The 27,437-nt window shown below is 33.8% G+C and overlaps 1 protein-coding gene across 6 annotated transcripts in view; it reads right to left on the bottom strand.

The window, feature by feature from the left end:
• Nucleotides 1-27,437, bottom strand: part of PGR (progesterone receptor) — a 112,302-nt gene that overhangs the window by 14,889 nt on the left and 69,976 nt on the right. For 5 of the 6 annotated variants that reach the window (XM_040630971.1, XM_040630968.1, XM_040630969.1 and 2 more), the window contains exons 5-7: nucleotides 21,542-21,847; nucleotides 6,386-6,530; nucleotides 4,801-4,931 (exon numbers count right to left, since the gene is read on the bottom strand). In XM_040630971.1, the coding sequence (XP_040486905.1) occupies nucleotides 4,801-4,931; nucleotides 6,386-6,530; nucleotides 21,542-21,847 (582 nt within the window). The remainder of the gene's footprint in view (nucleotides 1-4,800; nucleotides 4,932-6,385; nucleotides 6,531-21,541; nucleotides 21,848-27,437) is intronic. The other variant, XM_040630973.1, reaches the window with a different exon arrangement.

Here is a 27,437-nt window from a genome sequence, read left to right as displayed (position 1 = left end):
TGAATATAATTTTTGATTTTTTAAAAAGATATATACTTAGAAGTGGAATTGTTGCATTTCTTAACACTCATACATTGCTAAACTTACTATTTAACTGTTTTGTAGCTAGTATTGAGTATTTTCATTTTAGGTAATCTTTACTTTTTACATAGAAAAACAAAATATCTCATTTTCATTTCTCAAATTATTAGTGAGGTTAAACAATTTTCTTATGTGTATTAGTGATTTTTAATTTTTTTTCCTGTTTTGTACTCACCTATTTATAGGGGCCTAAATTATATTTCAAATATTTTTCAAAGTTTGTTGTTTAATTTTTACATATTTTGTCACAGTTTTGCAACTGTATTAGGGCAAGAGTAGTGCGCAAGCAACCCAACTTTTCTCATGCTCCAGAGGCAAACACTTTCAACTTTTTCATCTATTTATTTTAATTTTTCTTTCCACAGAATTAAATAGCTACATTGTAGTACTGATTCTTGATTTTTTTTATTTTTCACTTTTGATTTTCCAGTGTGGAAAATGAGGCTGTGGCTCTATTTCCATCTTACAAATCTACCATCACCTCCATATCAGTAGTGCTCACACACACAAACACATGCACATGCATACATGCATACACACACAACTTCCTATTCCTCATCTTCCTAATATCATTTTCATAATATTGGTTAAATCAATATTCAGTATTTACTATTCAGTTATGTAAATGTTACTACAGTTGAGTCACACATAGTATATATTATGATTTCTAGTACAATTTTCTGTTTTAGTGAGAGTAAATAATCATCTAAATGGGTGTATGAAGTGGTATCTCACTGTGGTTTTTATTTGTATTTCCCTAATGATTAGTGATGCTGAGCATCTTTTCATGTGCTTAATGGCTATTTGTATACCTTCTTTGGAGAAATGCCTATTCAGGCCCTTGTCCATTTACAAATTTTTTAATTGTTAAATTGTAGTTCTTTCTATATTCTAGATATTAATACTTCTTCTTTATCAGATACATGATTTTCAAATTTTTTCTCCCATACAGTGGGTTGACTTTTTATTCTGTTGATCATGACCTTTGATGCACTAAAGTTTTAAATTTGATGAAATCCATTTATCTATTTTTCTTTTATTGCCTGTGTTTTGTGTATCATATCCAAGAAATCATTGCCAAATTCAACATCATGAAACTTTTCCTCTGTTTTTTTTAATAGTTTTATAGTTTAAGCTCTTAGATTTAGGTCTTTGATCTATTTTAAGTTAATAAGAGTCCAGCTTCATTTTTTAATGAAGTTTTCTAAATATCTTTTGTTAAAAAGACTAATTATTTCTTTGATGATTTCTTTTCCTATGTATTTTCCTGTTCTTTCTTTCTAGTGCTCCAACTATTTGCATATTGGGCCTCTTTGCTTCTGATTTTCAGAAGCAGAAGATTGGTTTTTGCTCTACTTTTGAGAGGTTTTCTAACTTTGTCTACCAATGCCTTTACTGACTTTTAAATTCTGCTTTCATATATACATAGTATATTATATATATAATAAATTATATATTTATTTTATTTATTATTATTATATTTCAAATATTTTTGAAATATATTATTATATTTCAATATAATATATTATATTAATATATTATATTATTATATTTCAAATATTTTTGTTGTTTAATTTTTACATATTTTGTCTTTATTTTAATTTTTAATGACAAATTGGAGGTTTAAATTATATATATATATAATAAATTATATATATATATAAATTCTGCTTTCCAACTTCCAAGAGCTCTTTGCTTTTAATGTGTTATTCTTTTCTCACAGTATCTAGTACTTGTTTCTTGGGTGCAATATATTCTCTTATCTTTCTAAACAGATATAGCTTTTTAATTTTTTTGAGGTTTTCATCTCCCTACATCATCTTTGTCTTCCAAGTTTGTTGTTTGTTTTCTTTCTGATTTGTCTTTGTCTTTGATGTTAAAGGACTCTCTCAGATGCCTCTGTTATTTGTATTCAAGAGTGGAAAACTACAAGGCTGATTCACAGCTCTGTTTCAATAGGTAGTGTTTATTGACTGTGAGCTTTAGTACAGGGCAATCCTGCTGAGCTATTTCAAAAAGAAACACCTGCTATTAACATATTAGCTCTTTTTCTTTCTAGCAAAAGAGATTCTGCAGAGAAGAATCTTTCATTCTCCTGTCTAGAGGATATAAACCTGGATGACAATGTTCTGGGAGACATGGGTGAAGGGAGTATGGTGGAATATGGTATCTCAACATTTGATATATAATTAATCCGTTGTCATTACAGGACCTCTCACCCTCAACAGTACCTACAGTTCACCAATCCAGCTACCCTTTGTTATATCCTCTTCAAGAACTAAACGTAAGGTCTCTGCCTGAGTTGAAAAGGGACAATTTCATGGTTGGGTGATTTCTGGATACAGACTTTAAAAAGAACTTTGCGTTTTTAACTCTACCCTCACTGTCATCTCAAAAAAATCATTGTTGAGATTTGCTATATTTGCTATATAGCAACTTGCTATATTTTCCTGAAGATCTTTATTTTAATTTTTAATGACAAATTGGAGGTTTAAATACTTATGTATCAAATCATTGAACTTTTCTTTTATCAACTTTCCAATTGCATTTATTTTCAAAAGGGTATTCTTTATTTGAAATCTCAAAATTATTATTTATATTCCTTTTAGTCTGTTTTTAACATATTAAGCATGTACATTTAACTCAATAATCTGGTATTTATTTTAAGATATAATTTGAACTAAATATCCAAACTAAGTTTTCCCCAAATATAAAACTTATTTTTCCTAACAATATTAATTTTCTCCATTCTCATTGATTCATGATGTTTCCACTACAACATACTAAGTTCTAATATATACTGGTCTGACTGGACTAACAACTTAGTGTATCCTTCTCTCACACTGTATTAATTAGGCAGAATTCTAATTTCCTTCTTCACCTCAAAATTTTTATAATACTTACCTACTTATTTTTTAAGATTTAAAGATGAATTCCCAAAAGCTTTGCCAAGTCTCTCCTCAAAAATCCCATTAGGATTTTTATTAGAATTTATAGAAATCATAAGTACTATTCACCAAATATTGCTGTTTTCCCCTTTTCTTGAAGCTGCAAGTGGCCAAGAATCTTGTTTCTATAGTATGTGACTGGAGGTTATAGATATGTCACTTCCTTCCCTTACCATTTCCTTCCTTACCAGTACTCTAGAGATTGGAGAAGTATATGTCAAGATATATCTTCCTTGTGCCTGGCATGTGAGTGACAACAATGAGCAGAGCCATCTTGTTGATCTGCATTGGACATATAGTGGAAAAAATACATACTTAAAATATTTTTTTTTGTTAAGCTACTGAGATTTTGGAGTGGTTTGGTACTTCAGCATAATGTAACCTATGTATAAATATAGAATTATGTTAATAATAACAACTAATTTAGGAAATCTAGAATTACCTCTAACCTAATTGCTATAGGATTCATTACTGCCAAGAAAAGGAGAGGAGTTAACTGCTGTAATATTAAATTTATTCTAGTCGACTCTCTTGGCTAGTTCCATATCAATACTTTAGCCCACTTTATGCTCTTTTATCAAAATAGGCTTGAAGGTCTCTCCTCCAAATAGTGTTCCCAAGGTAGGGGGAGAAGGCTATGGATCCTTAGATCCTGTATTGGTCCCTGTGTTTGCATAGATTTCATGAGGAAAACTTCCTTTTTAAGGATTTAGCTTTTTTGCCTTTTTTCCCTGATGTGTACCCCACCCCTCCACTATTTGAGATTTGTGTTACTATAGAGAAGTCTCTGAGAAGATACTACTGAGAAAGACCCTTAGCTCACTTTAGCTCCCTAAAGTTCTCTTTCAAATCACTGAGTGAAAGAAGGATGAATTCAGATATTCAAAGGCTGAGCTTACCTGTGCATGGAAAGGGCACAGAAAAAGGTGAAAAGTAAAAGCAGTTTTAAAAATTTTCCCACCCAGACCCTTGGGGATCCACTGAGGCAGAGGTGTGTGGGGTTCTTTGTGTATGAGAAAGAGTGAAATGTATATTTTCCCATTCTTCTGATGACCAATGCTATGTTTCATAATGTTTCTTCTGGGTATAGAGCTACAGTGCATTTCCCAGCCTCTCCCGCAGTTAAATATGGGTCATGGAATGTGGGTAGAAGTGACATATGACACTTCCAGGCCTCACTTCCAAATCTTTTCTCACTCAGTGCTTATCTTCTAGTTAGATCCAATGGAGGACTCCAAGCTGCTATGAAAGGGTGGAGTCCCTATATGGAAGAAGCATGGGTTTTCTTGCTAACCCACTGGACTGTGAATATGAGTGACAAATAAACTGCTTTTGTGTTATGCCACTGATCTTTGTAGATTATTTGTTATAACTGCCTATTCTGACATAAAAAAAAAATAGTTCCAAACAAAATTGTGTTTTTTATATAGTAAGTCTTTTGTGGAGTGGGGGTGGAAGGAAGATAGTTTGTGTTTATTAACTAGTTCATAATACCTAATTAGGTGACTATGAAAAAGTCATTTAAGCACATTTTATCTGAGAAAAAAAAATAGAACTGCCTAATTGACAAGATATTTTACTATTATGTAAAACCTGAGAAATATGAAGTAATTTTATTAATGTCTATGACACTATATTAGGTGTTTCTTCTTTGCACCCAAAATCTAAGATTCATACCTCATGTATATGATTGTATTGTCATTTGAGACTTTCTCAATTAATTGAAAATTAAGAAAGTAAACATCTTGTAAAAGTTGCTATACTCACTCACTTGTATTAAGAAGGAGCAATACTTTCATACATAGGAACTCTTCTTGGCTAACTTGAAGCTTGACAAACTCCTGTGGGATTTGCCACATGGTGAGGCATAATGAATAGAATGATGATTCCTTCATCCTCTGTCTTGTATCACACACAACAGACAAAAGAAAAAGCAACAGGAAAAAAGAAACACAGCCAGTTTGTGTAATTTATCAGAGAAAATGAGATTTGGTAATTTACATATTACAGAAAATGTCTTTTTGTAAACAAACTCAATAATTTGAATTTTAAACAAAATAATAAGTAAACTATTCACAATACTGAATTTTTGAGGTTAAGAAATTTTAAAGTTAGGAAATCATATTAAATACATATTGACCAAGATTAATGTTGTTTCTCACTTTTATCATTGCATTTAAAAACCTAAGGAGTTGAGAATGTGGACCTGAGGAACACTCAGGAAATCATATATTTACTGATGATTTTTTCTGTTAAAAAATATATGTATGTATAATTTGGTATGTAATCCAATCAAAGAATGAAATCAGTTCATAGAAACTGAAGAATGTAGAATACTTAGTGTATTCAGTTCAGAGTATTCAGTGTAGAAGACTTATACCATGAACTATTCCAGGGGAAATGTATGGTGACAAAGAGAACACTACAAAGGATTAAATAACTGACAAGGCCAAACCCTAATTCTGAAGGTCGGAGAAAAATTCTTAAAGGTATTTTCTCAACCATGTGCTGTTCTGCAATATCCACATTAGTCACATGCAGCTAACACAAATAGTGAAAAGAAAACTAAATTTTGACTCAGATGAGGTAAAATTAATCCAGACTATTACTCAGATTCTTTGGCAATTCTTCTGAGCCTGTTTCTTGAACTGTATAATGAAGAACATTGATTCCTTACCTATTTCAAAAGATTATAGGGCAAAATGGAATAAAATACATGAAAATTATCTGTTAACTATAAAGACAAAAATAATATGTCATACAATTCTGAGTCAGCATTCATCATTAAAATGGTATAAATATTTCCCTGAAAATATTCTTACTCAGTTTAAGATTATATGTCAAAAATTAATTATAGTAATTTAAATATAGCCAAGAAAATTGAAATATTCATCTCTCAATTTTTAAAATAACTTACCAGTCTGATTTTTCCTCTAGGAGGAGAGATAATATCTTTACTTTTTGAAGGTAAGTCAATACTTTCAAGCAAAAATACTTCTAATTTACATTATTATCTTCATTAGTACCAACTATAAAATTTTAATTTGGTAAACTAAAAATTTCATTTTATCTTTAAGTATACTTCTTGAGACATTTTTGAAGTTTAAAAAAATGGATTTGAGATGATTATTATATATTGAAACAAAAGGGGAAAGGTATCTCCAAATATCAAATTACTGATATAATGATACAATTTTATTAATTTTGTTATAGCAAGCCATATCCTGAGATAATTCTGATAAACATTTCAGGAAAATTCTATTATTTGGGATACTAAATGTGTAATCATCTACTGAAATGTAATTTTCAAGATTATCCTTTGTGATAATATGAACAAAAATCAAGTTACTACTTACTCATTTAGTATTAGATCAGGTGCAAAATATAGCATCTGTCCACTGACATGTTTATAAGATCTCCATCCTAGTCCAAACACCATTAAACTCATCCAAGAATACTGGATGAGAGTTATCTGGTCATCAATATGTAAATTTCGAAAACCTACAAAACAAAGTAAAAAAAAAAAAAAAACGCAAAATGATCCCCAGAATCACTTGTGTTAAAATGTTGAAAATGTGTAGAAATTTGAAAATAGATGTAAGTAGGGTAATATATTGTTTTCAATTTCAATGTATTTTATACTATAAATGAGGAAATATTAATACATAATAGAGCCTGAGAAATTTAGGAACAACTTTGAAATCATTAAAATTGGTAACTGTGATTTAAGCATTTCTGGGAATTCACACATACAACGTTCATTTGCTGAGAATCACTTGTGTGCCAGGCACTGTGTAAAAATGGTTATGAGAATGAAAAATGGTTATGAGAATGAAAGACTTGCCCTTAAAAGAAACTCACAAGTCAATAGGAAAGACAAGCACATAAGTACAGTGGTACAGAAGGTTAACAGGAAATACACCAGGAATTGGGAGGCAAGTCAGGAAAAACTCTTGAGAAGATCATGCCCAAGCAGAATATAATCAGATTGTTGAGGAAACTTGAATCTTTGGGATTTAAAAATAAACTGATTTTATTTTATAAAACCACTGCTTTCAATTGTGCTTTATTTTTATTTAACATCCCTTAATTATGTCTTAGGTAGATTCCATAGTTTTGTGGTCACTTTTGTTTTTGAAATTTAATCCAGTCACATTTTATTTAATTTTTTATTGACATTCACTATTTTTTATTTCCTTTCATCCAACTCGCTTTCCATAACTTCTATTTATTTATAATTTTTATTATGTTCAATTAGCCAAAATATAGTACCTCATTAATTTTTGATGCAGTGTTCAATGATTCATTAGTTGCATATAACACCCATGGGGTTTAAGAGTTTTACAGTCTGTGTGTGTGTGTGTGTGTGTGTGTGTGTGTGTGTGTGTGAATTCTCTGGTCTTTCATACCTCCACAACCTCTTTTAGGCCCTTCTCTGTATCGGTGGCAGAGGGAGGATGGCAGGGAGTGGGGAAATGCACTGACTCAAATAGTCAAAATCTCTTCACCTTTTTCAGTTCTCATTTTGTCTGTTTTGCAGAAGGTCACAGCCCAACACTGATAAACTTAAATGAGGGAGAAGCAAAGAGGTAAATCTGGATATGGAGGCTGTGGTCAGATATGTCTATTAAGGAGCAACAATATGATATAGCCTTATTTGTGTTTTGGAGGGATTCTTGGTAGCCATGTAGAAGATGGATTCAAGGGAGTTAAGCCTGGTGTTACAGAAAAAAGTTGGGAGCTATTGCCAAAAACCAAGTGAGAGATGATAAAAGTCTGAAATAAGTCAACAGGTAGGCATACAGAGGAGGGAGTACATCAGAGAAATATTTAAATCAAAGAGATTTGACAACTGATTGTGTGTAGGTAGGAGGAAGAAGGAGCCTGATAGATGCTTCAGAATTTTGCAGGAATGGTGAATGATAACAGCATAACAGAAAAAATAGAGGAGGAGAAATAGGCTAGGGACCAAATTGTAAGTTTTGATTCGTTGGACTGACTTTTGGAATGTCTAGACAGCAGTTGGACAAATGAATTAGAAATATGGAGAGATATGTGAACCATAAGTATAAATTTGGAAATTATTTGTATTTGAATATAGCTGAAACAATGGTAGTAGATGAAATCTTTTATTAAAGGTACATAAAAATCAAGTGTTTTGGTGGGAATATCAACTATTTTCCACAAAGCTATTTTTTTAAAAGATTTTATTTATTTATTTGACAGAGAGAGACAGCCAGCAAGAGAGAGAACACAAGCAGGGGAAGTGAGAGAGGAAGAAGCAGGCTCCCAGCAGAGCAGGGAGCCCAATGCAGGGCTTGATCCCAGGTCCCTGGGATCACCCCCTGAGCCGAAGGCAGATGCTTAATGACTGAGTTACCCAGGCACCCCTCCACAAAGCTATTTTAATAACATCTGTTCCACCTAAGAATTCATATATGTATTTCATTTTCCAGAATATATATTTCATATATATATACTTGGTATATACCAACAAATGTATATATTTTATATATATGTATATGTGTACATATGTATATATGTAAATATGTATATACGTATACATATATATATATATATAAAATGACAGGCTCATAGAAAGTTAGGTTCCATTAGTCAGTTGTATTAATAAATTATTCACTACCATCTTCAGGAACATATTTTTATTCTTTATTTTTTATTCTTTTCTTTTATCCTTTTATCCTCTTCCTTTTATCCTTTATTCCTTTCTTAGTCAATTTCATAACTTGCTAAAGAAAGCATTTCATACTACTTAAATATTTGACCTACTGTACTTTTTTTCACTCCAGGCCTTTGTTTCATGTTAATCTCTAATTTGAAAAAATTTACATCATAATATAACAGTTAATTCATTTGTTCTTTTTTTAAAAACAGATTCCACTTATATTTTACATGTTTATATCTACTTTACCCCACCCTTTATTTTGGGAGGGTTGCTTGTTTTTCTCTTTGCATTCTGGGACTACTAGAAATAAAAATAAAGTAACATTTTTAGTAGATTATAATATAAAAGGCAAATCTTTGCTGAAATAACTTAAAACTTTTGAAATTACCAATATTTATAGCAGAAAATGTATTTTCCATTTAACAGAATGAAAAGTAACTGAGAAAATAGCTTTTTAAAATAGCCAGCTTTTAGAGGGCTTATCTGTGATAAATGTACACTGTTAAATTGACTTGAACATGCCTGGTACAGAAGTGTTCTTTTTTTCCCCATTAACTGTAATATCATTCATTACTTCATACTGAAACAAAGACAGGAACACTGAGCTCAAATTACCATTGATGATAATGATCAGGTAAAGTCAGTACATTTTCAATGATGATCAAAATGAAAAACTTCACATAGAAAGTGATGGATGATCCTTAATTGTGTTTAACAAGTAGTAAAGAAAAATACCCTTTCCTTTTAAGTGACTTGACCTGATAATTTTTGACAAAAGCCCTGTTACAAGCTGTTCAATCCTTAATGCTTAAAAAAAAAAAAGCGTATGTTAACACATGGCATGTATAATCTTCTAAGTTCTCCTGTGTTTCTTCCAGAGTTTTGATAAAATGTATAGGTTGTGCTGTTGTAAAAACTGTCATGTACTGAAACATTTACTCTACAACAAAGGTGGAGCATTCAATACTTCAGCACCTTCTGACACAAAGTGTGAGTGAAGTTTGAGGAGCATAAAAAAAGCTACAGTGCAATAAGTATAATCACCAACATATATACGATTTTTTTTATGAATAAGGATTTGATGGCACAGTTCCTTTTGCACCAGTCCTGTAATTTAAATTTCTATAAATACTCTTTAAGCATCCCCTCTGGATGAAGCATTCTGATTGCAACAAGGCAAAAAGACTAGAAAGATGTTTCTGCCTTTAACACTTGCAGTCTGGTGAAACAGAAAATGAGAACATAATTATAAATCAGAGTGATAGTATGGTTGACAAAGTAAAGGTGATGTGGTAGAGCAAAGAGGCCTTTGACTCAGTCTGGGAAGGCCAGGGAACTCGTCCTTGGGGGAAGTGACAGGTAATTAGAATCCTGAAGGTTAGTGAGGGGCCAGCCAGGGGAAAAATGTGGAAGAAGGGAAGGATCTTCAGGTAGGGAAACAATATGGGCAAAAGAAGGCAGGATACTGAGCAAAGAGCATTGTGAGAATTGAAGCTTAGAGTTGCTTGAAGAGGAAGAATCAGACATAACATTGTAAATTCAGAAGTCAAATCACAGATAATCTTGGATGGTTAATCCACTCCTTAATCTTAAAGTTAAGAAGTTTGGACTTTGTTATGAACAGTAAAGGAAATAATACAATTGGTTACAATTGTTTTTAGAAAGATGATTCTGGTGGCAGAAGAGGATTGTTTGGTGGTAGGGTGAAAGTGGTAATAGGGTTAGTCAAAGAGCTACAACTGAAATCTAGGAAAAGAGGACAAGGACCTCAACTAAGTCATGGCAGCAGCAGTGGAAGTAGCATATATAATGAATCATATATTTAATAAGTGGAGTTGACAGAATTTGATAACTAATTGGACAGGAGGTGAAGGAGAAAATTGAGCCTAGTAGGATACCCAAGATTCTATCTGAGGCACCATTTAAAGATAAAGAAAAAGGTTTTAGGTTTATGAAGCAAAAGGTCATGTTGGCCTAGAAATTCATCCAGGTGGAAATATGTATAAATAATTGAAATACATGGTTCAATAGTTCATTAGAGGGTCTGGGTTGACACTATGTATTTAGGAGTATTTAGGATACAGTGGTAGTTGAAGACAAGGCTATAAATGGGCTCATCTAGTTTGTGTAGAATTAAAACTACTGGAGTAGAAGATGGAATGCAGGAGATGCCAAATTTATGATGTGAATGGAAAAACAAATCCATAAAGGAAACAAAATGTATAAATTGAGAGAAACATATCTACCTGAAGGGAAATGATAAATGCCAAAGTAAGAGTATCAGCAAGAAATGATACTTTGTCAGTGGCCCCAAAGGCATGCAAAGCATGTTAAGGTTGAAAGTATTCATTATATTTGATAAACAAAAATTTTGTTAACATAGGCAATAGTAATTTCAGTGGAGTAGGATGCTAGAAAAATCATTTTTGAAAGGCTTCATAACAGTATTATCAAAGCTTGATACTCATAGGCTAATTTCATTTCTTTTCCATCACTTTTTTTGGAGGAAATAATTTGATGTACTTATTTTACTTGGTTTAAAAGAAAAAAATCCTTTCATATATGCAATGGCTGTCCCTGACTCAAAAGATATTTTGGCATGCTTCAAAGGCAGAAAACAAAGCAAAGGACTGTTCCAGTCTTCTGATACTGTTGATTGCAAATAGTCTGGCTAACTGAGATGAAGAAGTGAGATATTTCAAAAATGCAATATTTGAAAATGTTGAAGCATTGACCCTCATAGATTTTTTTCACAAAATAAACAGAAGAATCAGGACAAAATTTATAAAAAGAAAATATTTCCCTCAAACCTCACTATCATGTAAATTCTGCCATAATATATTGATATAAAGGATAAATAATATTTCAAAGTGAAATTGAATAGGGAATAAGTACTTATTAATTTAATTTCCAAAGCCTACCCTGACTTTCAAGATCCTCCTTTATCAACCCATAACTTACACCTCTAAGTTTCCTTCGACTACTCTCCCTAACATAAATTACCAGTGGCTTCTTAATACTTTGCTGATGAAACCCCCAGGATGTCAATACTCACTGTAATAGTGTTTGAGAAACACACACACACCATAACTTCTTTATCCATTCATCTATCAATGGACACTTGGGCTGCTTCCATAATTTGGTTATCGTAAATAATGTTGCAATAAACATAGAGGTGTATATATCCTTTTGAATTTGTGTTTTGTATTCTTTGGGTAAATACCCAGAAGTATCATTACTGGTTCATTTGATAGTTCTGTTTTTAACTTTTTGAGGAACCTCCATACGATTTTCCATAATGATTGCACCAATTTACATTCCCATCAATAATGTGTGAGGGTTGTCCAATTTTCCCAGCACCACTTATTGAAGAGACTGTCTTTTTCCCACCGGATGTTTTTTCCTGCTTTATCAAATATTAGTTGCCCAAAGAGCTGAGGGTCCATTTCTGGGCTCTCTATTCTGTTCCATTGGTCTATGTGTCTGTTTTTGTGCCAGTACCATGCTGTCTTTGTGATCACAGCTTTGTAGTACAGCTTGAAATCCGGCATTGTGATGCCCCCAGCTTTGTTTTTCCTTTTCAACAGTTCCTTGGAGATTCGGAGTCTTTTCTGGTTCCATACAAATTTAAGGACTATTTGTTCCAGTTCTTTGAAAAACGTTCTCGGTATTTTGATCGGGATAGCATTGAAAGTGTAGATTGCTCTGGGTAGCATGGCATGTTTAACTATGTTAATTCTTCCAATCCATGAGCATGGAATATCTTTCCATCTTTTTATGTCTTCCTCAATGTCTTTCAAGAGTGATTTATAGTTTCTAGAATATAGGTCCTTTACGTCTCTGGTTAAGTTAATTCCAAGGTAACGTATGGTTTTTGGTGCTATTGTAAATGGGATGGATTCCCTAATTTCTCTTTCTTCAGTCTCATTACTCGTGTATAGAAATGCAACTGATTTCTGAGCATTGATTTTGTATCCCGCCACGTTACTGAATTGCTCTATAACTTCTAATAGTTTGGGAGTGGCTTCTTTTGGGTTTTCCATATAGAGTATCATGTCATCTGCGAAGAGAGACATTTTGACTTCTTCTTTGCCGATTTGAATACCTTTGATCCCTTTTTGTCGTCTGATTGCTGTTGCAAGGACTTCTAGTACTATGTTGAATAATAGTGGCGAGAGTGGGCATCCTTGTCGTGTTCCTGATCTTAAGGGAAAGGCTTCCAGCTTTTCCCCATTGAGAATAATATTTGCAGTAGGCTTTTCATAGATGGCTTTTATGAGATTGAGAAATGTACCTTCTATTCCTACACTCTGAAGGGTTTTAATCAGGAAAGGATGCTGTATTTTGTCAAATGCTTTTTCGGCATCGATTGAGAGGATCATATGGTTCCTGAGTCTTTTCTTGTTGATATGATGTATCACGCTGATTGATTTGCGAATATTGAACCACGCTTGCATCCCAGGTATGAATCCCACTTGATCGTGATGGATAATCCTTTTAATGTACTGTTGGATTCTATTAGCAAGTATCTTGTTGAGGATTTTGGCGTCCATATTCATTAGGGAAATCGGTCTGTAATTCTCCTTTTTGAGGGGGTCTTTGCCTGGTTTGGGGATCAAGGTAATATTGGCCTCATAGAATGAGTTTGGTAGCTTTCCTTCTGTTTCTATTTTTTGAAATAGCTTTAGGAGAATAGGTATTATTTCTTCTTTGAATGTTTGGTAGAATTCCCCAGGAAAACCGTCCGGGCCTGGAGTTTTGTTATTTGGAAGGTTGTTTATCACTGACTCAATTTCTTCATAATTAATTGGCCTGTTTAAGGAATCAATTTCTTCCGGTTTCAATCTTGGTAGTTTATAGGTTTCCAGGAAGGATTCCATCTCTTCCAGATTGCTTAGTTTATTGGCATATAGCTGTTGATAAAAATTTCTAATAATCCTTCCAATTTCAATGGTGTTCGTCGTGACCTCTCCTTTTTCATTCATAATTTTAATAATCTGGGTCCTTTCTCTTTTCTTTTGGATAAGTCTTGCCAGTGGTCTGTCAATTTTATTGATTCTCTCAAAGAACCAGCTTCTAGTCCTGTTGATCTGCTCTACTGTACTTCTGGTTTCTGCTTGATTGATTTCAGCTCTAATTTTGGTCAACTGCTTCCTCGTGCGTGGATTAGGCCTGTCCCTATAAATAAATATAAATAAATAAATAAATAAATAATCCCTAAAAAAAAAATAATGTGTGAGGGTTCCTTATTCTCCATATCCTTGCCAACATTTGTTATTCATTGTCTTTTTGATTCTAGCCATTCTGACAGATGTGAAGTGATATCTCATTGTGGTTTTGATTTGTATTTCAGTCATCATTTGATGATGACTGATGTTGAGCATCTTTTTATGTGTCTGTTAGCATCTGGATATCTTCTTTGAAAAATATCTGTTCATGTCTTCTGCCCATTTTTAAATTGGGCTATTGTTTTTTGTTTTGTTTTGTTTTGTTTTGTTTTGTTTTGGTGTTGAGTTACATAAGTTCTTTATCTACTTTGGATACTAACACTGTATCAGATACGTCATTTGGAAACAGCTTCTCCCGTTCAGTAGGTTGTCTTTCAGTTTTGTTAATTTCTTCCTTTGCTGTACAGAAGTTTTTATTTTGATGTACTCCCAATAGTTTTATTTGTGCTTTTGTTTCCCATGCCCCAGGAGACATATCTAGAAAGATGTTGTTATGGTTGATGTCAGAGAAATTACTGACTGTGCTCTCTTCTAAGATTTTTATTGTTTCAGGTCTCACATTTAGGTCCTAATCCATTTCATGTTAGAAAGTGGTCCAGTTTCATTTTTTTGCATGTTGTTGCTGTCCAGTTTTCTCAACACCATTTGTTGAAGAGACTGTTCTTTTCTAATTACATATTCTTTCCTTCTCTGTTAAAGGTTAATTGGTCATATAGTTGTGGGTTTACTTCTGGGGTTTCTATTCTGTTCCTTTGATCTGTATGTATGATTCCATGGCAGTACCATACTGCTTAGATTGTTTAGATTGCTACAACTTTGTACTATTTCTTAAAGTCTGGGATTGTGAAACCTTCAGTTTTGTTCTTCTTTCTCAAGATTGCTTTGGCTTTTTGGGTTTGTTTGTGGTTCCATACAAATTTTAGGACTGCTTGTTCTAGTTCTGTGGAAAACGCTGTTGGTATTTTGATAAGGATGACATTAAATCTGAACGTTGCTTTGGGTAATTTAGACATTTTAACAATATTAACTCATCCAATCCATGAGCATGGAATATCTTTCTATTTGTTTGTGCCATCTTCAATTTCTTTCACTGATATTTTATAGTTTTCAGAGTACAGGCCTTTCATCTTCCTTGGTTATGTTTATTCACAGATATTTTATTCTTTTTGATGCAATTATAAATGGGGATGTTTTCTTAATTTCTCTTTCTGCTGCATCATTATTGATGCATACAAATGCAACCAATTTCTCTATATCAAGGTAATCCTGGTCTTGTAGAATGAATTTAGAAGTTTTTCTTTCCCTTTATTTTCTGGAATAATTTGAAAACAAAAAGGTATTAAGTCTTTTAAAATGGTAGGTAGAATTTACCTGTGAAGCCATCTTGTCCTGGACTTTTGTTTGTTGAGAATTTTTTTGATAACTGATTCGATTTCTTTACTAGTAATTTGTTCAAATTTTCTTTCTTCCTGATTCAGTTTTGTAAAGTTATATGTTTCTAGGAGTTTATTCATTTCTTCAATGTGCTGGCATGTAAGCTTTCATAATATTATTTTGTGGTGCTGGTTATTATTTCTCCTTTTTCACTTCTGATTTTATTTATTTGAGTCCTCTTTTTTTTTGGTAAATATGGCTCAAGATTATCAATTTTGCTTATTTTCAAAAGAACAAGCTCCTGGTATCATTGATCTTTTGTATTATTTCTTAGTCTCTAAGTCATTTATTTCTGCCATAATGTTTATTATTTTCTTCCTTTTACTAGGTTTGAGCTTTTTCATTTGCTATCTTTTTTAGGTGCAAGGTGTGAGATTTTTCTTGTTTCTTTAAGCAGGTCTGTATTGCTATAAACTTCCCTCTTAGAAATGTTTTGGCTGTGTCCCAAAGAATTTGCACAGTTGTTTCAATTTCTTTAACTCCATGTTTAGAGAGAGATATTGGGAGAGAGCACAAGCAGGGGGAGTGGCAGGCAGAGGGAGAGAGAGAAGCAGGCTCCCCACTGAGTTGGGAGCCCAACACCGGCTCCATCCCAGGATCCTGGGATCATGACCTGAGTGGAAGGCAGACACTCAACTGACGGAGCCACCCAGGTGCCCCATTTCCACGTTTTTTTTTTAATTTGCTCTTTGATTTCTTAGTTGATCCATTCATTTTCTAGTATCATGTTATTTAGCCTCCATGTATTTGTGTTCTTTCCAGATGATTTCTGGTAGTTGATTTCTAGTTTCATACTGTTGTGGTGGGAAGATGCTTGATATTATATTTCAATCTTCTTGAATACTGAAAATTGTATTGTGGCCTAATGTGATTTATCACAGAAAATGTCATATGTACTCTTGAAAGAATGAGTATTCTGCTGTTTTTGGATGAAATATTATGTATATATTTGTTAGATCCATCTGGACTAACGTGTCACTCAAAGCCATTGTTTCTTTGTTGATCGTCTGTCTGGATGATTGATGCAGTTAAGTAAATAGGGTGTTAAAGTCCTTATTATTATTGTATTACTGTCAATCTCTCCCTTTATGTCTGTTAAAATTTATTTACTACCCTAGTTTTTTGTTTGTTTCTATCTTCATGGTAAATGTTTTTTAATCCCTTAACTTTCAATCTGCATATGTCTTTACGTCTGAAGTGCCTCTTATAGACAGTGTACAGATGGATCTTTTTTCTATCCATTCAGTCACCCTATGTCTTTTGATTAGTCCATTTGCATTTCAAGTTATTACTGATAAGTATGTACTTACTGCCATTTTGTTACTTGTTTTCTGGTTGTTTTTGTTCTCCTCTGTTCCTTTCTTCTTCTCTCCCCCTCTTCCTTATGCTTTGATGGCTTTCTTTAATGTTATGCTTGGATTCATTTCTCTCTCTCTCTCTTTTTTTTTTTTTTTTTGGTGTGTGTATCTATTATAGGTTTTTAATTTGTGGTTACAATTGGTTTCACATATAACATCTTATGTGTATTGCAGTCTTTATTAACTCAATGGTCACTTAAGTTTGAACACCTTCGTGTCCTACATTTTTACTCCCTTTCCCATTTTCTGTACACCATGTCATATTTTACATCCTTTTATTTTGTGAATCCCTAGACTAATTCTTATAGAGATAATTGATATTGCTTTTGTGCCTTACCCTCCATACTGGTCAATTTACTATTATTTATTCAAATAAGTTTTCTTTCCCATTCTGCCTGTTTTCTCCTTCTGGATTCCCTATAAGATGAATGTTACTACACTTAATGATGTCCTTAATTTCTCTTAACCATTTTTTACTTTTTATTAGTCATATTTCTTTTTGTAGTTCAGCTTGTTTTTCATTAATCTATCTTCCAGCTGTGCAGATTTGGTCTTCTACATTGCCTAATATGCTGTTGACTCTATTGTATTTTTTTATTTCAGTTATTGAATTCTTCATCTCTGACTGGTTCTTTTTATATTTTCTATCTCTTTACTGTAGGTCTTACTGAGATCCTCCACTCTTATTTCAGGTCCACTGAATACCTTTATGATATTACTGAATTCTTTATCAGGCATAGTACTTATTTCCATTTCATTTAGTTCTTTTGCTGTGATTTTGTCCAGTTCTTTTTTTGGGATATATTCCTCTGCCTCACTTTGTCTAACTCTATTTATAGGTATTAGGATGGTCAGCTATATCTCTTGATATTAAAAGTAGTGGCCTTGTGAAAAAGAGGTCTTGTGGTGCCTGGTAGTCAGTGTCCCCTATTCACCAGAACCATGTGCTCCAGGGGTGTCTCCTGGATATGGGCTGTGTAAACACTACTGTTGTGGCTGAGCCACTAGCTGACTGAGCTTTAAGTTCAGTAATCTGCAGTGACTGGCTTTACCTGTTGTGGTTTCTTTTGTGGGGTGTGTCTGAGACAACCATGGATTTTTTTTGGTGGACAATGTCAGCAGACAGCTAGCTGTCTGCACTCTGTGTGCTGCAGTTATGTTCACACCAATTGTCAGAGTGCTCTCCACATGTGGCCCCCTATAGAGCTTTTCTTGGTGATTGGGGCTGGCAGTCAGACCAGTGTGTCTGTCACAGCTGCAGGCTGTGTGGTCAGCTAAAATGCTCAGCTCTGGAACTGCCCATGTGCTGATGTATGGAGTTATTTTCTACTATCTGCAGGGCAGGAGACACTTTGGAATGGTGTCAGTCCCTGCTGGGGCTGCTTGTACAGTGTGTCAAGGCAGGAGCTCCTTTTAAGGAATATTTGCTGAAGTGGGCAAGATGGATGAGGTGAGTCTGCAGGGGAACATGATTTGGGGCACATGGTGCTAGCAAGATAGATGGTGTTCCTGCTGGTATCCACAAGAGTCTAGAAATCTAGGCTGGGGGAGGGGAATAAAGATGGTGTCTGCCAGCACTTTTATTCCTGAAGAAATCTCCTGTAGATCTATGTCCCTCTAGCCCATGTTCTAAGATTAGTAAATTACTCTCCACATATACCCAGGCACTATTCAAACTGCTACTATCTGCTGTGTTGGTTTGGTTGGGTTATTTATTATGCTAGCTCTTTAAGGAGAGCAAGTCAGTTTCCTATGGACCACTGACCCTCCCAGAGCTAAGCCCACTGATTTTTAATGTACCCAGAGTTAGGCCTTACTAATTTTCAAAGCTTGCCAAGTTAAGCCCCAAACTAGATGTTATGAGTATTCATCTTCCCAGTGCATGTCCCCAGTGCTGAGAGTGCCTGGTAGGTCTGATCCTATTGTTTCTCCATGCTTATGATATCTCCCATTTGTGGTGAGTCTTGCCAGGGCTTTGGCTCCAAACCATGTCTCTGCTCCTCTTCTCCTTTTCAATGTGGCCTCCTTTCCATGATTAACTGTGGAAGCTATGTTCTGCAGAGTGAGTTACACAGATGTAGTTGTTATTTTGGTGTGTCCCTAGGATGAGGTGAGCTCAAGATCCTCCTCCTCCTCCATTCTCCTGACCTTTGTCTTGTTCTTTTTTTTTAAATTTTGCAAATGTTGTGTCACTTCAAGCTCCAAATAAAATATTACCCACTGAACTTACAGCTAAAAGTCAATGTAAAATCATTCACATAATAGATACAATATGTCAGATGCAGTGTATCCTAAGACAACATTTTAAATGTGCTGTCATGAGGCTAAAGCATCTTATAAATCTCCATTATACAGAGCAATGGTATCTCTAAAATATTATGAGAGAGATGTCAGATCAGCTGCAATTACTATAGCAGGTCCAAGATAATAGAAGAGCAGAGACAAAGAAAAAATGATGAGGCCCTGACCAGGCAACAAGCATCCTCTCAGGGACCTGTAGATATATGCCTTGGATTCCTCAGGCATACTGTCACCTTTATTATGATTATTATTTTGCATCTGATCCTAATTTGACTTCCAAAATACACTTTCCTATTGTATTGACCTGTCAACATGTTTTACTAGCAGCATCATTTTTTGTACTATAAATAAGTAAACTGACATCCTGACTTATTAATAGGCCTCATTTAACAAAAGTTGATCTTTCACAGAACAAGTAACATGTGAGTGAATGGATAAAATAAGTTTCTCTCATGTGCAAAATTGAAGACCAAATATTAGGGTATGTTGCACCAAAATGTGTTCACACCATGAGCCCAGACTTCTGGCTTTTCTTTCTAACACTACTGTTTAATTGTTAGGTCATGCACACAGAAGGTATGCAATAGACACTTACTGAGTGAATCAAGTGAGCAAAAACTTATTCTGGCTTAAAGTCAACTGGAAGGTTTGACTTGACTTTACATGAGTCCTTTCAAATAGTTCAATATGGTCACTCTGGTTCATTGACCATTTTCATCATTCATGCAGTATGCAGACCATGCAAATATATCTTAAAAGATCATGGGCCACACAATCATTTGTTAATCTATATTATCAAATTAAATTATCAAATAAGCTTCCCTTATTGTTATAGTTAATGGAAATGGTACCTATAATACTGGTGGATGTCATCATTCTTTTTTTACTTACAAATTACATTTTTGGAACATTAAAAAAGTTGCTGCTAAATTCAGTGTTAAAATTTCCTCTCACTCTTTTTGAGAATGTGAAGATGAAAAGTCTTCACGGGTAAATGTTTCAACTTAAAATGTTCACTTAGCTTTTACCCAAAGTGAATAAATTATCTTTTAAGCTATAGCTGATTATTTTCTAACTGATAGTAGAATCTTTTTAAACAGTAAAGAACCTCCAAAATGCAAAAACTGTAAATAAACTGTATCAATCAAAATCAAAGAAACCACCTTTTCTAAATAACATAAAAACTGAGAAAAGTTAAACACATATATAAATACTCCTATTTTTAAGCAGAAAAAGTTCAATCCTATTGTAATATCTCAATTTAACAAAGATCTATCAAAAGTGATAACGACTTTACAGTAAGTTTTAAAAAATTCAGAAATTTTCTAATGGAAAAAAAATTTTCCTGTCCAAGATTTTCAGCAACAATGGAGCTAATAAGAACCTGGGTATTTGCATTTTTCTATAAAATTACTTTATCTCCATTAGAATAATGAATTTTATTAATTTTTCTCAACATGTATTTTTTAAAAGATTCAACAGGAATCTATTTTTCTTTCTGTTTCAAATAACCTTGAATTTTGAATAACAAGTCATCTATTGAATTTTAAACCTTTCAGGTAAAATAATAACAGAAATACATTAAGGCAAGTTGAGAAAAAAATTCTTTAAAAAGGACTATTGAATTTGCTTGGAGATTAAAATGTCATAATATGTTTAATTCTTGATCAGACACTGGAAAAATCAACTGGTTTAAAAAAGTATAAGGATATTTTTGGTGTGAAGAGAATATAATTTTTAAAAATGCTCTATTACTAATTATGGGATTAATGCCTCCACAAACAATGGCTACCCATGTATTCTCCTGGCTCTCCTGTCTCAGATTTAGCCAAGTAAAAACTGCATCCTTTTATGGAGTTGTACTTAGGAAGCAAAACTAGTTTATAAATAAAGTGACTTAAATCCTTTCATGATGGTACAAGCCAGATTCTCACTGTTATCTGCTTTGTCTGAGTATAAATTAGAGAAAATAGTGACTGGAAGGAAGTTCATTTCCCTATGTCCAAATTATTTATATATGTTTATAAGTTATGTTTCTTAATTAACTTTAACACCCCACTGTACTCTGAATACTATTTTAATATGTTATATGAATAGATATATTCAGTTTTATTTTCAACCATTTGAGGTTGGTTAAATTAGCACTTAGAATGATCTAGACATTTTTAAGAAGATGGTCAGTTTGTCTTTCTCTTAACTACTATAACATCTGTGCTTGGACACATAAACTTATGCTGTTCCTTAACTGTCTCATGCATGTAATTCTTGAATCATCAAGACTCAAAGTGTTATCTATGACTTTTGTATTTCCATAGCACACAGTAGGGTCTTAGACAAGTAACAGATTATTTAAGATCCTTGATAAGTATTTTGAACTGCTGAAATGCATACTATAACATGCTGTTTACACTATGTTTAATTTACTGTATAGACTTCAACAATCTACTAGTACAAGAAATACAGTAAAATTTTCATTCTATGCTACTATATACAAATTATTATTACCTGGCAATGATTTAGACCACTTGACTACAGAAAGAAGTTGTCTCTCGCCTAGTTGATTAAGACTTGTCAGCAAAGAACTGGAGGTATCAGGTTTGGTGTTGTCATGTCCTGCGTAGATCACATCTGGTTCAATGTTCATTAGCAGGTTGATCAATGGTGGGATCAACTGTATATCTTGACTTGGTGAGAAGGAGATTCTTTGGCTTAGGGCTTGGCTTTCATTTGGAATGCCCACAGGCTGTGGGAGAGCAACGGCATCCAATGCTCTCATAACTCTGACTTTATTGAACTTTTTAAACTTTCTACCTATTAAGAAAAAAAGAAAAGATCATGTAAATACATATAAACTAAATCTTCCAGCAGACTGTTATTTTTCTTAAGTCTTAGAATTAGAGCATTGTAGGTTTTAACATCAATCTAATAAAATGAAATTGAATCAGTAAAATGTTAGGTCTCAGACTTGGATTAAAGAATTAATTACACCAGCATTTTCTGGGTTGGTGTGTTATGAATATTTACACCAGTATCTAATGGAGGATTATGGAACATTGCAGCAATATGTATGAAAAGGCAAACAGCTTTCAGTAGAGACTAAGCTCAGTATCGGTAAATATTCTGACAGGACTGCCTCCCAAAAGCTAATGCTACAGACTTCATTACTTAAAACATAGTTTGCAGTAAATATTGAATCTTCTTTTGGGTTTTATTCTTTTAGGAATGTGTTGAGAGCTAGCCCAGAGTATGTAAGATGATGGGGTAGGAGGATCTTGAGCTCACTTTGTATCATAGACATACTGAGATAATAGCTACATCTATTCAACTAACTCTGAAAATGACCCGAAGACTAGTGGAACAGACCTTCCACAGTTATTTGTGGAGAGGAGGGCACATTGAAAAGTGTAGGAGGGGTGGAGACACACTGGGACTGAAACCTTGGTGGGACTGACTCCAAAAGGGAGGGACATCAGAAGCTGGAAAAGCAAGCAGATCAGACCCCACACTACACACTCCCAGCACTGGGCACCTGCACTGGGAAGATGAGTCCACATAACATAGGGCTTTCAATACTAGTGTGGCTTAACTTCAAGAGCTTTAAATATCAGTGGGCTTAACGCCCATTCTTGCGGGAACTAGTACAAACACTCTCCATTTACCTTGCTAAAACTGTATACCCAACAATGATGTTCTCCTATGGACCCACCCCATCTAACCCCACCCACCTCATCAGGTATCCCTCCAAAGTGTCTCTGGCCCTGGGAAAGTGGGAGGTCAGGGGGAAAGAACTTCATATATCAGCATGCCCACAGTTCCAGCAGCCAGCCTTTTAGCTGCCTGTGCAGGTAGCAAGACTTAACCTTCATACACCTGAAATTGTGGCAGGGTGGCTAATTGCAGACATTTGGTCTGACTACTGGCCCCATCCACCAATAAGACCATGGAAACCTCAGACAAGACCTTCAAAAGTATGGGGACCAAACCTTGTCCAGTGTGCCCAGCAGGAAAACTGGGTCATTGCAGCTGGTTGGGCTGGAAGCAACTGCAGATTAGCCACAATTGTAGGTACACATAGCACACACAAGGAGCAGCCCTGGAGCACCTGGTTCGGTGACCAGGGGACATTGTGCTACAGAGTACCACAGGACCTCTCCTTCACAAGGTCACTACTTTCAATACCAGGAAACATACCTGACCTACCAAATACATATAAACAAACACAGGGAGTTAGGCAAAATGAAGAGACAGAAAAATCTCTCCCAAATGAAGGAGCAAGACAAAATTACAGCAAAAGAGCTAAATGAAATGAAAATAACCAATGTTGGATAAATAGTTCAAAGTAATAGTCATGATACCCAATGGACGAGAAAAGTATGGATCATTTGTTAGATCTTCAATAAAGAGATGGAAAGTACAAAAAGAACCAGTTAGAGATGAAGAATTCAATAACTGAAACAATGCACTGAAGGAAATCAATAGCAGATTACAGGAATGCAGAATAATAGATCAGCCATCTGGAAGACAATGTAATGGAAAGCAACCAGGCTTAATGAGAAAGAGAAAAAAAAAGAATAAGAAATGAAAAGAGGTTAAGGGAACTCAGCAACATTATGAGGAGTAATAATATTTGCACTATATGGATCCCAGACGGAGATGAGAGAAAGACAGGACAGAAAAGTTATTTGAAGAAATAATAGCTGAAAACTTCCTTAATCTGAACAAGATGACAGACATTCAAGTCCAGGAAGAACAGAGAGCCCCTAACAAGATGAACCCAAAGAAGTCTGCATCAAGATAGATAATAATTAAAATGGCAAAAAGTAATGATAAAGCAAAAAATTTTTAAAGCAGCAAGAGAAAAGAAAACAGTTACATACAAGGGAAACCCCATAAAAGTATAAGCTGATTTTTCAATAGAAACTTTGTAAGCCGAAGGGAATGACCTGAGGTCCTCAAAATAGTGAAAGAGAAAAAGCCTACTACCAAAAATGTTCTACCTGGCAGGCTGTAATTCAGAATTGAAGGAGAGATAAAGTGCTTCCCAGACAAACAAAAGTCAAAGAAATGCATCACCACTAAACCAGACTTAAAACAAATGTTGAAGGAAAATTATTTGAGTGGGGAAAAAAAGGTCGTAGTTAGAAGTAAGAAAATTACAAAAGAAAATAATTTCACAGGTAAAGCAAACATACAATAAAGGTAGTAGCTTAATCACTTGTAAAGCCAATGTGAAGCCAAAACCACAAAAGTACTAAAATCAATTATATCTCTAAAAATCAGTCAAGTGATACACAAAGGCATGCAATATATGGCACCATATACATAAGGTATGGATGAGAAAGTAAAATTTAGTGCTTATAGAACGTATTCAAACTTAAGTGACCATCAACTTAACGTAAACAGCTCTACACATAAGATGTTATATCTAAAACCAATGGTAAACTTACAAATAAAAAAAACCTATGATAAAATACACACAAAAAAGAAAGGCATCCAAGCATGACACTAAAGAAAGTCATCAAACCACAAGAAAAGAAGAAAGGAACAGAAGAGAACTATAAAACAAACCACAAAACAATGAATAAAAATGCAAAAATTACAGACCTATCAATAATCACTTTAACTGTAAATGGACTAAAAGCTCCAATCAAGACTCAAGATGACTGAATGGATGAAAAGACAATACCCAACTCTATGCTGCCTAGAAGAAACTTACATCAGACCTAAAGACACATACAGACTGAACTTAAAAAGAAGTAAAAAAAATATGCATCATGCAAATGGAATTGAAAAAGAAAAAGTCAAGGTAGAAATACTTATATCAGACAAAATAGATTTTTTTAAAGATTTTATTTATTCATTTGAGAAAGAGTGAGCAAACAAGAGAGCACAAGTGGTAGAGGGAGAGGGAAAGGGAAAAACACGTTCCCCACTGAGCAGAGAGCCTGATGCAGAACTCGATCCCTGGATCATAACCTGAGCTGAAGGCAGACGCTTAAGTGACTGAGCCACCCAGGTGCCCCCAGACAAAACAGATTTTAAAACAAAGACAAAGGACACTACATTACTATAAAGGGATCATTCAGTGAGAGGACATAACAATTGTAAATATCTATGCACCCCAAATAGGAGCACCTAAATATATAAAGCATATATTAAGAGACTTAAAGGGAGAAATTGACAGTAATACAATAACATTAGGGGACCATAACATCCCACTTACATCAATGGATAGATCATCCAGGCAGAAAATTAACAAAGAAACAGTGGCTCTGAGTGACACTTGGACCAGGTGGACCTAATAGATTTATACAGAACGGTCCATCCAAAAACAGCAGAATATACATCCTTTTCAAGTACACACGGAATATCTTCCAGAAGAGATCACATGTTAGGCCACAGGACAATTCTCAATAAATTTAAGAAGATTGAAATAATAGCAAGCATCTTTTCTGACCGCAATGATATAGAACTAGAAATCAGTTATAAGAAAAAACTGGAAAAAACACAAACACACAGAGGCTAAACAATTTATAGGTCAACCAAGAAATCAGAGGGAATACAAAAATACATGGAGAGAAATGAAAATGAAAACAGAATGATCCAAAATCTTTGGGGTGCAGGAAAAGCAGTTCTAAGAGGAAAGTTTATAACAATACAGGTCTACCTCAAGAAAATAAAATCTCAAATAAAGAACCCAACCTTACATCTAAAGGAACTAGGAAAAGAAGAACAAACAGATTCCTAAGCTAGTAGAAAGAAAGAAATAATAAGGATTATGTCAGAATAAAAAAAAAATTCAGACTAAAAAAACAATAGAAAAGATCAATGAAACTAAGAGCTGATTTTTTAAAAGGGTAAACAAAATTGACAAAACTTTAGCCAGAATCATCAAGGAAAAAGAGAGAGGATTCAAATAAATAAAAACAGAAATAAAGGAGGAGAAATAATTGATACCACAGAAATACAATGGAGTATAAGAGACTACTACAAAAAATTATAGGCCAACAAACTGGACAACCTAGAAGAAATGGATAAATACCTGGAAACATAAACAATCTCCCAAACTGAATAAGGAAGAAAAAGGAAAGTTGAACAGACTCAATTACTAGCCATAAAACTGAAAAAGTGACCTAAAGTTCCTAACAAGCAAAAGTCCAGGACCAGATGGCCTCACCACAATGAATTCTACCAAACATTTAAAGAAAAATTAATACCTATTATTTTCAAACTATTCCAAAAAATAAAAGAGGAAGGAAAACTTCCAAATTCATTCAATGAGGTGAGCAGTAACCTGATACCAAAACCAAATAAAGACACTAGAAGAAAAGAAAACTACAGGCCAATATCTCTGCTGAACATAGATGCAAAAATCCTTAACAAAATATTAGCAAACAGAATTCAATGATACATTAAAAATTACTCACCACAATCAAGTGAGATTTATTCCAGGGATACAAGGGTGATTCAGTACTCACAAAGCAATCAAAGTGATGCATCAAATAAACAAGAGGAAGGATAAAAATTATATGACCAACTCAAAAGATGCAGAAAAAGCATTTGTGCAAAATACAACACCCATTCATACCAAAAACTCTAAAAATAAAAGTGGGTTTAGAAGGATTATGCCTCAACATAATAAAGGCCATATATGAAAAACCCATAGCTAACATCATATCCAATGGTGAAAAACATGGAGTGTTTCCTCTATGATCAGGAACAAGACAAGGATGTCCACTCTCATCACTGTTATTCAATGCTTTACTGGAAATCCTAGTCACAACAATTGGACAAGAAAAAGAATCAAAAGGCATCCAAATTGGTAAGGAAAAAGTAAAACTGTCACAAATTCAGACGACATGACATATATATATATACATATACATATATATATACACACACATACATATATACATACACACATATATATGTATGTATATGCACATATGCATGTGTATACATATACATATACATTATAATATATATATATATATATATATATCCTTAAAGATTCCACTAAAATCTATTAGAAGTAATAAATGAATTTAGTACAGTTTCAGGATTCAAAATTAATATACATAAATCTGTTGCATTTGTATACACTAATAATGATGTAACAGATAAATTTAGAAAACAATTACATTTACAATCACACCAAAAAGAATAAAATACCTACAAATTAATTTAATGAGGGAGGTGAAAGACATGAACTCTGAAACTTTAAGGCATAATTCAAAGAAAATGATGACACAAACAAATAGAAAAATAAACCATGGTTGTGTATTGGAAAAATTAATGTTAAAATATCCAAACTACCTAAAACAATCTACAGATTTGATGCATTCTCTATCAAAATAGCAATAGTATTTTTCACAAAACTATAACAAATAATATTATAATT

The sequence above is a fragment of the Ursus maritimus genome, unplaced genomic scaffold, assembly GCF_017311325.1.
Source record: "Ursus maritimus isolate PB19 unplaced genomic scaffold, ASM1731132v1 scaffold_16, whole genome shotgun sequence".
In the NCBI taxonomy this organism is placed as follows: domain Eukaryota; kingdom Metazoa; phylum Chordata; class Mammalia; order Carnivora; family Ursidae; genus Ursus; species Ursus maritimus.
Note: the sequence above shows the minus strand (reverse complement) of the source record. Positions and strands in the feature narration are given on the sequence as shown.